Source organism: Erythrolamprus reginae, chromosome 1 (assembly GCF_031021105.1).
Source record: "Erythrolamprus reginae isolate rEryReg1 chromosome 1, rEryReg1.hap1, whole genome shotgun sequence".
Lineage (NCBI taxonomy): Eukaryota > Metazoa > Chordata > Lepidosauria > Squamata > Dipsadidae > Erythrolamprus > Erythrolamprus reginae.
Genome location: NC_091950.1, coordinates 20629578 through 20643103, shown reverse-complemented (window position 1 = coordinate 20643103; position 13526 = coordinate 20629578). Strand labels below are relative to the sequence as shown.

Here is a 13526-nt window from a genome sequence, read left to right as displayed (position 1 = left end):
ATACCTGAACTTCATCTCTTACTAAAAACTGTTAAATTCGACATTATATTTATCTGCGAAACGTAGCTAAACACATCCCTCGCTGACTCCATTATCACAGTAAGAGACTCTCTCTGATCGTGAAATCCATAGAGGTGGTGGAGTTGAAATCTTTTATAAGAAATCACTGAACCTAAAAAAGATATACCGTAAGTTAAATATGTACTTGATCTTCCAGAAACTATCATCTGTGAACTGACCTTAAATACCACACTTCACTTCCTACTATGTTATAGGGCCCCTGAATTCGCATGCGTGATGCAAACAAGCTAACCTCACTACTAACGTGGGCAGCACCCGCATCCTCTGATATTTCTTGGTGACCTAAACCAGTGATTTTCAACCTATGTTGAGCCGTGGCACATTTTTTACAATTACAAAACCATGGGGCACATTGAGGGGGGAGGCAGCTAAAAAAAGTTTGGACAAAAAATTCTCTCTCTGTCTTCCTCCCTTTCGCTCTATTTCTCTCTCCCTTCCTCCTTTTTTCTCTCTCTCCATCCCTCTTTCTTTCTCTTCCTTCCTTCCTCTTTTTTGCTCTCTTTCTCACTCACTCCTTACCTCCCTCTATGTCTTTCTCTCTCCCACCTTCCCTCACTCTCTTTCTCTCTCTCTTTCTTTCTTTCTCTCTCTTGTTCTCTTTCTCTCTCTTTACTTTCTTTCTCTCTCTCTCTCATTCTTTCTTTTTCTCTCTCTTGCTTTCTCTCTCTCTCTCTCTTTCTCTCTTGTTTTCTTTCTCTCTCTCTTGCTTGCTTGCTTTCTCTCTCTCTCTTGCTCTTTCTTTCTCTCTTTTTTTCTCTCTTTCTGTCTCTCTCTTTCTTTCTCTCTCTCTTGTTTTCTTTCTCTCTGAGCTTCGCGGCACACCTGACCATGTCTCACGGCACACTAGTGTGCCGCGGCACACTGGTTGAAAAACACTGACCTAAACCTACCTCATATAAACTGGACCCTAAACGAATGTACAACTGAACCCATACATTCAACCCTTTACAATGTTATTACCAGTCTAGGGCTAGATCAACTAGTAACAGACAATACTAGACTTAGCAATTGTCTTGATTTCATTTTCTGCAACAGTTTACACTCAATTTACGGACTACAAATAAAAGAACATTTTCCCAACAGTGACCATAGCATGATTGACTTTTGTCTCAATATAGGTTCATGCAGAAATCACCTTAATGATGGGATAATCAATTACAACTTTAAAAAAGCCAACTATGATATCAAAGATGCTGACATCTCATCTCTTGATTGACATACACCATTCTTTGGCTGTAATACTGCTGAAGACTACTACAATACATTTTTGCTTGAAATCCAAAGAGTCATTAAATTATATGTACCACTCATAATCACCCAAACCAAGAAAAATCAATTACCCATAAAAATAAGGAAGCTCCAATCCAAAAAAAGATCTCTTTGGTGAAAAAATAAAACAGGCTATTTTGCAAACTTTAAAAGCCATTACAAAAATCAGTGTCACCAAATAAAGACTGAATGCACCAATTATCACATCAATCAAGAAGTAAACCTTTTAGGCACAAACTCCACAGTGCCTTCTATAACTTTGTAACCAACTCAAAGACTCAAGATTCATTTCACCATTAAAGGACCCAATGGTAAAGACTATAACAATGAAACAGTTAAAGCCAACCTCTTAACACATTCTTCAACCCAATGACTGAGTTATAGACTATGTTCACACAATAATCTAGGCTAGGCTAGAAAAAGAGATTGATGGGGCTAACTTTGGAGAGTGTTCAGAAACTTCAGATTGTCCAAAATGCAGCCGTATGAGCAGTTTTGGGCCTTCCAAGACATGCCCATATCTCGTCATCACTCTGTGGACTGCATTGGCTACCGATCTGTTTCCGGACACAAATAAAAGTGATGGTTATGACCTATAAAGCCCTACATGGCATAGGACCAGACTATCTCCGAGACCGCCTTCTGTCGCATGAATCCCAGCGACCAGTGAGGTCCCACAGAGTTTGTCTCCTTAAGGTCCCACTGACCAAACAATGTCGGCTGGCGGGACCTAGGGGAAGAGCCTTCTCTGTGGGGGCCCCGGCCCTCTGGAATCAACTTCCCCCGGAGATTCGCACTGACCCCACCCTCCTTGCCTTCCAAAAGAGTTTAAAACTCATCTCTGTCGACAGGCCTGGGGTTATTAGAGCTAACCCCTGACCAATGAATGTTTCCTAGTATGACTGTTGTATGAATTGTTAATTGAAGTTTCAAAGTTAGAATTTTTAAATGATTGTTTATGTTATTAATTGGATTGTTTTTCTACTGTTTTATTATGTGCTGTGAGCCGCCCTGAGTCCTCGGAGAGGGGCAGCATACAAATCCAATTAAAATAAATAAATAAAATTGATGTCTATAGAGATTCTAAGTCATCTGAGTCATGGTTGCTTTAAAAGTGCTTTTCCCAAAGGCAACTGGATTTCCTTGTTTATTTCCTCAAAAACATTTCACTCGTCATCCAAGAAGCTTCTTCAGTTCTAACTGAATGGTGGGGAATGTAAGAATCTATATTCTTTGCAGTCATTTGGTTGTTAGCATTCTGAGAGTCATTGAGGCCACTTGGGAATTTACCTGTACCCTCAGGGTCACCTGAATCAGAGTGCAAATGGGTTTGGGACCTTCTTGGGACTGCTGAAAGGACTGTGCTATAGACAGGGGGTAGGCGGTCCTTCCCCCTCTGTTGAGAGAGGGCTGTTCAATTTTAATATAGATGGCTTCTTTGACCCATCTAAAAAGAGGCTGGGTAATTGTGATTAAATCTATCGTGGGAATCCAACCGCAGCGTTAATACATTGTGTTAATCTGGCCATAACCAGAAGAGCCCTTCACTCCTCCACTCGAAACAGAATACCCTACGAAAATAGACTATCTATCCTGGGTCTTGAAAGCTTAGAACTGCGGCGCCTAAAACATGATTTAAGTATTGCCCACAAGATCATATGCTGCAACGTCCTTCCGGTCAACGACTACTTCAGCTTCAACCGCAACAACACAAGAGCACACAACAGATTCAAACTTAATATTAACCGCTCCAAACTTGACTGTAAAAAATATGACTTTAACAATCGAGTTGTCGAAGCGTGGAACTCATTGCCAGACTCAGTGGTGTCAGCCCCCAGCCCCCAACATTTCTCCCTTAGACTCTCCACGATTGACCTCTCCAGGTTCCTAAGAGGCCAGTAAGGGGCGTATATAAGTGCACTGATGTGCCTATCGTCCCATCCAATTGTCTTTCCTTATCTCATATATCATATATATTCTCTCCTTATCTATATATATATCATATATATTCTCTCCTTATCTCTTATATCATATATATTCTCTCCTTATCTCTTATATCATATATTTTTATTTATTTATTTATTTATTACTTAGATTTGTATGCCGCCCCTCTCCGAAGACTCGGGGCGGCTCACAACATGTAAAAACAAATCATAAGCAATCAGACAATTTAAAATATTTAATATTTAAAAAACCCATATGCTAACAGTCACACACACAGACATACCATGCATAAATTAAACGTGCCCAGGGGCAGATGTTTCAGTTCCCCCATGCCTGACGGCAAAGGTGGGTTTTAAGGAGTATATTCTCTCCTTATCTATATATATATCATATATATTATCTCCTTATCTCTTATATCATATATATTCTCTCCCTCCCATCTACTTCTCTTCTTTTTACTTTCTATCGTTATATATATTACTTAATGTCTATTCTCTTCCATATGTATTGTATATTGGACAAAGAATAAATAAATAAATAAAATAAATAATAGTAAATTGTAATATGCTTTAATTATAGAAGCACAACAAGTTAAGTGAATATAGGAAGTGGTTTAGGATACTGTATAAATCCTGGTTTAGGATACTGTAGCATCTCCCTTATGAAATCACGCCTTGGTCTCTTCAGCCTTGAAAGACGGCGTTGATCGAAGTGTATAAAATCATGCATGGGATAGAAAAGGTGGCTAGAGAAAAATTCTTTTCTCTATCACACAATACTAGGACGAGGGGGCCCTCCCTAAAGCTCATAGGTAAGAAAGTGAGGACAAATAAAGGGAAATATTTCTTCACCCAGAGGGTCCTTGGTTTATGGAATTCACTTCCAGAAGAGGTTGTGGCAGCTGTCAGCCTGGATAGCTTCAAAGCAGGATTAGACTGATCCATGGATGCCAAGTGTATCGGTGGTTATTGAAACGCATGTCCATATGTTGGTTGAGGCAGGCAGGGTTCCCTTGAGTACCATTTGTTGGGGGTCAAGGGAAAGGGAGGGTTTTGCCTTCTCTTTCTACTCAAGATCCCCATGGACAATTGGTGGGCCACTGTGTGACACAGAATGCTGGACTCGATGGGCTTTGGCCTGATTCAGCATGGCTCTTCTTATGTTCTTTATAAACTCAGAAGGGAACAGAAGGGACTGACCCAAAACCCTTTTTCCTTCCCCATTTTCAAATGAGAGTCTTATAACTGCGGTTAAGATTTGCTAAGATGAAAATAGAATCTAAACTGTTATTTAAATGTATACGTCTACATTATATAGTGATTACGCACATGAGTAAGTTGGACATTAATTTAGCCAGCTGAGCTTTGTCTTTGTCCAGGTTTTCAGATGAACAGACCAAAATATACTGCTCAAAAAAATAAAGGGAACACTCAAATAGCACATCCTAGATCTGAATGAATGAAATATTTTCAGTGATTATTTCATTTGTACAACTATTCCATTTGTACAACAGCATGTGTAATTGACTACCAATCAGTGTTGCTTCCTAAGTGGACAGTTTGATTTCACGGAAGTTTGATTTACTTGAAGTTATATTCTGTTTTTTAAGTGTTCTCTTTATTTTTTTGAGCAGTGTATTTTTAAATGCACAGTATCTTATGTTTATGTTGTTGCTCACTTGGCCATTTCTGCATTATCATTCCAATCATCCTCGAAGATGTATTTTAAAAGTTGCACAACACTGCTTGTGACAAAGCGCATGTGACACTCCACATACTGGCCATTGCGTCTTGTTTACAAGCAACACATCCCAAGCAACACCTCCGGGACCACCTTCTGCCGCACGAATCCCAGCGATCAGTTAGGTCCCACAGAGTTGGCCGTCTCCAGGTCCCGTCGACTAAACAATGCCGTTTGGCGGGACCCAGGGGAAGAGCCTTCTCTGTGGCGGCCCCGGCCCTCTGGAACCAACTCCCCCGAGATATCAGAGTTGCCCCCACCTTCCTTGCCTTTTGTAAGCTCCTTAAAACCCACCTCTGTCATCAGGCATGGGGGAACTGAGATATTCCCTTCCCCCTAGGCTTATAAAATTTATGCATGGTATGTCTGTATGTATGATTGGTCTCTTAAATTGGGGTTTCTTTTTAAATTTAACTTAAATATCAGATTTGTTTATATTGTTTTATTACTGTTGTTAGCCGCCCCAAGTCTGCGGAGAGGGGCGGCATACAAATTTGATTAATAAATAAATAAAATAAATAAATTCGAACTCAGGGGTGTGTGTGTTCATTTTTCAATAACATTTTTTCTCAAAATGGGAGCATCTCTGCATGAAATCAGGCCAACTCTGCTTGTACAGCTTTCTCATTGTTAAACCTACCGAATCAGAAAATCATCCTCACCTCCATCAGGTAGTGAATGGTTGAAGATCCCTTCTATGGTTTCACAGGTGGTCCCATCTCCTCCACAAACGCGACATTTGTCCTCCTTAGTATCTGAGCCTAAGACGTGGTCACAGCCCACATGCTTATGAGAAATAAATGGAAAATGTTGTTAGATCTGATGCCATCACTTGAATAGTTTTCCTGTTAGTTCGGAAACTTCAGATCGTGCAGAATGCAGCTGCGAGAGCTATCATGGGCTTTCCTAAATACGCCCATGTCACACCAACACTCCGCAGTCTGCATTGGTTGCCGATCAGTTTCCGGTCACAATTCAAAGTGTTGGTTATGACCTATAAAGCCCTTCATGGCACCGGAGTAGAATATCTCCGGGACCGCCTTCTGCCGCATGAATCCCAGCGACTAGTTAGGTCCCACAGAGTTGGCCTTCTCCGGGTCCCGTCAACTAAACAATGTCGTTTGGCGGGACCCAGGGGAAGAGCCTTCTCTGTGGCGGCCCCGACCCTTTGGAACTAACTCCCCCCAGATATCAGAGTTGCCCCCACCCTTCTTGCCTTTCGTAAGCTCCTTAAAACCCACCTCTGTCGTCAGGCATGGGGGAATTGAGAGTTTCCCTCCCCCTAGGCTTATAAAATTTATGCATGGTATGTTAGTATGTATGACTGGTTTCTAAATTGGGGTTTTAAATTAACTTAAATATTAGATTTGTTTTCATTGTATTATTATTGCTGTTAGCCGCCCCGAGTCTGCGGAGAGGGGCGGCATACAAATCTGATTAATAAATAAATAAATAGTTCCCTTAAAAACCTAAAATGTTCCTTGATTGGCCATACAGATGCTGCCAGGAAGCCTACGTAACCCTTGCTTGTTGTTCGGTGCTAAAAACGGCCTCTTAAAAATAATTTTCACAAATTGTATCAAACATCCATCAGGACAACTTCAAAATCTGACGGGCATGGGATAAAGGCAATTGCTTTTCCTTGTGGCTGCTTCTCTACAAATACTATCAAGAATCTTGGTGTTTTTAAGATGAGCAATAGTGAATAATAGATCTATTTCTCATCAGTTTGTCTCACTATCTGTTCTAGCCACCTGAACAAACACCAAGAATATGAGAGCCGGGGTAGTGCAGTGTTAGAGTGCATGCAGGCCTCACTGAAGCCTCTGGACTTCTGGTAGGCCTGTTGGACCTCACACGCATGCAGGCCTCACTGAAACCTCTAGACTTCTGGTAGGCCTGTTGGTCCTCACATGCGTGCAGGCCTGTTGGTCCTCACATGCGTGCAGGCCTCACTGAAACCTCTGGATTTCTGGTAGGCCTGTTGGGCCTACCTTTGGTGCCTCTAGACTTCTGGTAGGCCTGTTGGGCCTCACATGAGTGCATGCCTCACTGAAACCTCTGGATTTCTGGTAGGCCTGTTGGGCCTACCTTTGGAGCCTCTGGACTTCTGGTAGGGCCTCACACGCGTGCAGGCCTCACTGAAGCCTCTGGACTTCTGGTAGGCCTGTTGGGCCTCACACGCGTGCAGGCCTCACTGAAACATCTGGACTTCTGGTAGGCCTGTTGGGCCTCACACGCGTGCAGGCCTCACTGAAACCTCTGGACTTCTGGTAGGCCTGTTGGGCCTTCCTTTGGTGCCTCTAGACTTCTGGTAGGCCTGTTGGGCCTCACACGCGTGCAGGCCTCACTGAAACATCTGTACTTCTGGTAAGCCTGTTGGGCCTTCCTTTGGTGCCTCTAGACTTCTGGTAGGCCTGATGGGCCTCACACGCGTGCAGGCCTCACTGAAGCCTCTGGACTTCTGGTAGGCCTGTTGGGCCTCACACGCGTGCAGGCCTCACTGAAACATCTGGACTTCTGGTAGGCCTGTTGGGCCTCACACGCGTGCAGGCCTCACTGAAACATCTGGACTTCTGGTAGGCCTGTTGGGCCTCACACGCATGCAGGCCTCACTGAAGCCTCTGGATTTCTGGTAGGCCTGTTGGGCCTACCTTTGGAGCCTCTAGACTTCTGGTAGATCTGTTGGGCCTCACACGCATGCAGGCCTCACTGAAGCCTCTGGATTTCTGGTAGGCCTGTTGGGCCTACCTTTGGAGCCTCTAGACTTCTGGTAGACCTGTTGGGCCTCACACGCATGCAGGCCTCACTGAAGCCTCTGGACTTCTGGTAGGCCTGTTGGGCCTTCCTTTGGAGCCTATGGACTTCTGGTAGGCCTGTTGGGCCTCACACGCGTGCAGGCCTGACTGAAACATCTGGACTTCTGGTAGGCCTGTTGGGCCTCACACGTGTGCAGGCGTCACTGAAACATCTGGACTTCTGGTAGGCCTGTTGGGCCTACCTTTGGTGCCTCTAGACTTCTGGTAGGCCTGTTGGGCCTCACATGAGTGCATGCCTCACTGAAACCTCTGGATTTCTGGTAGGCCTGTTGGGCCTACCTTTGGAGCCTCTAGACTTCTGGTAGGCCTGTTGGGCCTCACACGCATGCAGGCCTCACTGAAGCCTCTGGACTTCTGGTAGGCCTGTTGGGCCTTCCTTTGGAGCCTATGGACTTCTGGTAGGCCTGATGGGCCTCACATGCGCGCAGGCCTCACTGAAGCCTCTGGACTTCTGGTAGGCCTGTTGGGCCTCACACACGTGCAGGCCTCACTGAAGCCTCTGGACTTCTGGTAGGCCTGTTGGGCCTCACACACATGCAGGCCTCATTGAAGCCTCTGGACTTCTGGTAGGCCTGTTGGGCCTCACACGTGTGCAGGCCTCACTGAAGCCTCTGGACTTCTGGTAGGCCTGTTGGGCCTCACATGCGTGCAGGCCTCACTGAAGCCTCTGGACTTCTGGTGGACCTTTTGGGCCTCAAACGCGTGCAGGCCTCACTGAAGCCTCTGGACTTCTGGTAGGCCTGTTGGGCCTCACACACGTGCAGGCCTCACTGAAGCCTCTGGACTTCTGGTAGGCCTGTTGGGCCTCACACGTGTGCAGGTCTCACTGAAGCCTCTGGACTTCTGGTAGGCCTGTTGGGCCTCACACACGTGCAGGCCTCACTGAAGCCTCTGGACTTCTGGTAGGCCTGTTGGGCCTCACATGCGTGCAGGCCTCGCTGAAGCCTCTGGACTTCTGGTGGACCTGTTGGGCCTCAAACGCGTGCAGGCCTCACTGAAGCCTCTAGACTTCTGGTAGGCCTGTTGGGCCTCACACACGTGCAGGCCTCACTGAAGCCTCTGGACTTCTGGTAGGCCTGTTGGGCCTCACATGCGTGCAGGCCTCACTGAAGCCTCTGGACTTCTGGTGGACCTGTTGGGCCTCAAACGCGTGCAGGCCTCACTGAAGCCTCTGGACTTCTGGTAGGCCTGTTGGGCCTCACACGTGGGCAGGCCTCACTGAAGCCTCTGGACTTCTGGTAGGCCTGTTGGGCGTCACATGCGTGCAGGCCTTATTGAAACCTCTGGACTTCTGGTAGGCCTGTTGGGCCCCATATGCGTGCAGGCTTCACTGAAGCCTCAGCTTTCCTGAAGGCTGGAGAGAATGAAAACGGCCTCCCCCTGCCTTCCAGAAGGCCAAAAATCAGCTGACCAGCACACATATGCGCACTGGTGCTAACATAGGGTAACACCTCGTGTGCCCTCAGATATGGCTCCATATGCCATAAGTTTGCCATCACGGCCCTAGTGCTTTTATGATAGTGTTGCCAAAATCTAGAACTTATTTCCAGTTTTCAGCAAAATTGGCCACTTAGCAGATCACTGGTTTGCTCAATGACTGCAGAGTTAACAACAGTTGCAAAAAAAATAAAAAAAATAAAATAAAATCATTTTGGTCGTGTTGGTGACTTGATTTACGACTCTCATGACTTACGACTTTGATTGGCAAGCTCCATTAATTCCAGTTCTACCTGTATTGCGCTGGAGCAATAAGCAGAGAGCACCGTATGGGCAGAAAAGGCCATGGTTTGAGTAACACAGGGTCACCTTGCATTCTCCACTGACGCAGATATCGTGGGAGTCCTGGCGGCAGGGCGTTCCATCGATCACAGCAGCAGCCCTCTCTGTGTAGAAGTTAAAACCTTCGGCCAAACAGTTGAGTGAACAGGACTTAACACCACCTGCAAGCAAATGAATTCACATGAGTTTCTAAAAGGCTAGATTGCAGAATAGCACCTTTTCTGAATGCAGAATGAATCTTTCTTTCTTTCTTTCTTTCTTTCTTTCTTTCTTTCTTTATTTATTTATTAATTAATTAAATTTGTATGCAGCCCCTCTCCGTAGACTCGGGACAGCTCACAGCAGTGATAGAAACAATGTACAATACAAATCTAATAATACGAAGTTAAAAACCCATAATTTAAAAAACATGCACACAACACACCATACATAAATTATATAGGCCTGGGGAAGATATTTCAATTCCCCCATGCCTGATGGCAGAGGTGGGTTTTGAGAAGTTTACGAAAGGCAAGGAAGGTGGGGGCAATTCTGATCTCTGGGGGGAGTTGGTTCCAGAGGGCTAGGGCCGCCACAGAGAAGGCTCTTCCCCTGGGTCCCGCCAAATGACATTGTTTACTCCAGTGTTTCCCAACCTTTTTTGAGTCGCGGCACATTATTCATATTTTCAAAATCCTGGGGAACATTGAAGGGGGTGGGGGCGGGGGCTAAAGAAAAGTTTGGACAAAAAACCCCTCTCTTTTCCTTTCGCTCTATTTCTCCCTCTTTCTCTCTTTTCCTTCCTTCCCTTCTTTCTCTCTCTCCATCCCTCTTTCTTTCTTCCTCTCTTTTTTGCTCTCTTTCTCTCTCCCTCCTTCCCTTCCTCTATGTCTTTCTCTCTCCCTTGCTCTCTCTCTCTGTCTCTCTTGCTATCTCTTTCTTGCTTTTTTCTCTCTTTCTTGCTCTCTCTCTTTCACTGTCTCTTGCTATATGTCTTTTTCTTTCTCTTGCTATCTCTCTTTCTTTCTTTCTTTCTCTCTCTCTTTCTCTCTCTTGCTATGTCTCTCTTTCTTTCTCTCTCTCTCTCTGCCTCTCTTGCTATGTCTCTCTTCTCTCTCTCTCTCTCTCTGTGCCTCTCTTATATGTCTCTCTTTCTTTCTTTCTCTCTCTCTCTCAGCTGACTGCAAGCGGGAGCCCTGACGGCGGCAGCTGGATGTGCTGCTGGACGCCGTATATGCCAGGCCCGCAGCGCCAGCAATTACGGCGTCCAGCAGCACGTCCAATTGCCACCATTGGTGCCTCCACCCTGGAGCTCTCCCCACGACTGCCTGCGGCCGCTACCATCTCCCCCCACGACTGCCTGCGGCCGCTGCAGCCACCACCCCACCCACCGCTCCCACCGCCAGTGCCCTCCCGCCGGGCCCCAAAGGACACTTGCCGCCACTGATGCCAGGGAAGCTCCAGCTGGGCGGGGCGCTGCCGGTGCCTCCGACCTCCCGGTTCCTGCTCGATGCCGCGTTTTCTGGCGCTCTCCTGCTGGGCCCCAAAGAAGGAAGGCGGGGAAAAGGCGCGAAGAATGAAGCTCTCCTTCTTCCTGCCTTCTTTCTTTGGGGCCCAGCAGGAGAGCGCCAGAAACAGCGGCATTGGGCAGGAGCCGGGAGGTCGGAGGCACCAGCAGCGCCCCGCCCAGCTGGAGCTTCCCTAGCTTCGCGGCACACCTGGCCGTGTCTCGCCGCGGCACACCGGTTGGGAAACGCTGGTTTAGTCGACGGGACCCGGAGAAGGCCAACTCTGTGGGACCTAACCGGTCGCTGGGATTCGTGCGGCAAAAGGCGGTCTCGTAGGTACCCTGGTCCAGTGCCATGAAGGGCTTTATAGGTGATGACCAATACTTTGAATTGTGACCGGAAACTGATCGGCAACCAATGCAGACTGCGGAGTGTTGGTGAAACATGGGCATACTTGAGAAAGCCCATGATTGCTCTCGCAGCTGCATTCTGCACGATCTGAAGTTTCCGAACACTTTATCTAATTAAGCAAAAATAATAACAACAGAGTTGGAAGGGACCTTGGAGGTCTTCTAGTCCAACCCCCTGCTTAGCCAGGAAACCCTACACTATTTCAGAAGGAAGGTTATCCAACATCTTCTTAAAACTTTCAGTGTTGGAGCATTCACATCTTCTGGAGGCAAGCTGTTCCACTGATTAATTGTTCTAACTGTCAGGAAATTTCTCCTTAGTTCTAAGTTACTTCACTCCTTGTTTAGTTTCCACCCATTGCTTCTTGTTCTACCCTCAAGTGCTTTGGAGAATAGGTTGACTCCTCCTTCTTTGTGGAAGCCCGAGATATTGGAACACTGCTATCATGTCTGCCCTGGTCCTTCTTTTCATTAAAGTAGCCATGCCCAATTCTTGCAACCGTTCTTCATATGTTTTAGCCTCCAGTCCCCTAATCCAGTGATTTTCAACCTTTTTTTGAGCCGCGGCACATTTTTTACATTTACAAAACCTTGGGGCACATTGAGTGTGTGTGTGTGGGGGGGGGGGGGGGCTAAAAAATGTTTGGACAAAAAAATTCTCTCTCTCTCTTCCTCCCTTTCGCTCTATTTCTCTCTCCCTCTTTCTCTCCCTTCCTCTTTTTTTCTCTCTCTCTCCATCCCTCTTTCTTTCTCTCTTCCTTCTTTCCTTTTTTGCTCTCTCCCTCCCTACTTCCCTCTGTCTTTCTCCCACCTTCCCTCCCTCTCTTTTTCTCTCTCTCCCTCTCTTTCTTTCTTTCTTTCTTTCTCTCTCTTGTTCTCTTTCTCTCTTGCTTTCTTTCTTTCTCTCTCTCTCTTGCTTGCTTTCTCTCTTGCTTGCTTTCTCTCGTTTTCTTTCTCTCTCTCTTGCTCTTTCTCTCTCTTTCTCTTGTTTTCTTTCTCTCTCTGAGCTTCGTGGCACACCTGACCATGTCTCGCGGCACACTGGTTGAAAAACACTGCCCTAATCATCTTTGTTGCTCTTCTCTGCACTTTTTCTAGAATCTCAATATTCTTTTTACATTGTGGTGACCAAAACTGAATGCAGTATTCCAAATGTGGCCTTACCAAGGCCTTATAAAAATACACACAAAGTGTTAATGCAGCCTAGAACTGTGTTGGCCTTTTTGGCTGCTGCTGCACACTGCTGGCTCGTATTTAAATGGTTGTCCACTAGGAATCAAATATCCCTTTTACAGTTACTACTGTTGAGCAATGTACCACATATACTGTACCTGTGCATTTTGTTTTTTGCCTAAATATAGAACCTTACTTTTTTCATAATTTAAAAAAACACACACTCAACAACCCTGTGCATTTGTGATGTGGTGCACTTATGCACGCCCCTTACTGACCTTTAAGGAACCTGGAGAGGTCAATCGTGGATAGTCTAAGGGAAAAATGTTGGGGGTTAGGGGTTGACACTACTGAGTCAGGTAATGAGTTCCATGCTTCGACAACTCGGTTGCTGAAGTCATATTTTTTACAGTCAAGTTTGGAGCGGTTAATATTAAGTTTGAATCTGTTGTGTGCTCTTGTGTTGTTGCAGTTGAAGCTGAAGTAGTCATTGACAGGTAGAACGTTGCAGCATATGATCTTGTGGGCAATACTTAGATCGTGTTTTGGGCATCATAGTTCTAAGCTTTCAAGACCAAGGATTGATAGTCTGCTTTCGTAGAGTATTCTGTTTCGAGCGGAGGAGTGAACAGGACCCTGATCTGACCTGTTTAAGTGTGTTGTGTGAACCCTGGCTATTGTATCAACCAGTGAAAGAGGGAACCTCTTTAGCCTGGGAGAGTTAAAAACTGAAGTCACGCCTACCAATCTGAAGGAAGGAAATTGATTGCATATCCTTCTGTCCCCTTCTAGTTTAAATTCATTTCAGCCCTGGCTTCCTGGAG

General features: G+C 45.8%; 1 protein-coding gene across 1 annotated transcript in view; it reads right to left on the bottom strand.

Annotated features, from left to right (window-relative positions):
* LOC139164453 (A disintegrin and metalloproteinase with thrombospondin motifs 10-like) overlaps positions 1-13526 on the bottom strand; it is a 234460-nt gene that overhangs the window by 22954 nt on the left and 197980 nt on the right. The window contains 2 exon segments of the mRNA XM_070746611.1: positions 5697-5820; positions 9660-9793. Of these exon segments, the coding sequence (XP_070602712.1) occupies positions 5697-5820; positions 9660-9793 (258 nt within the window).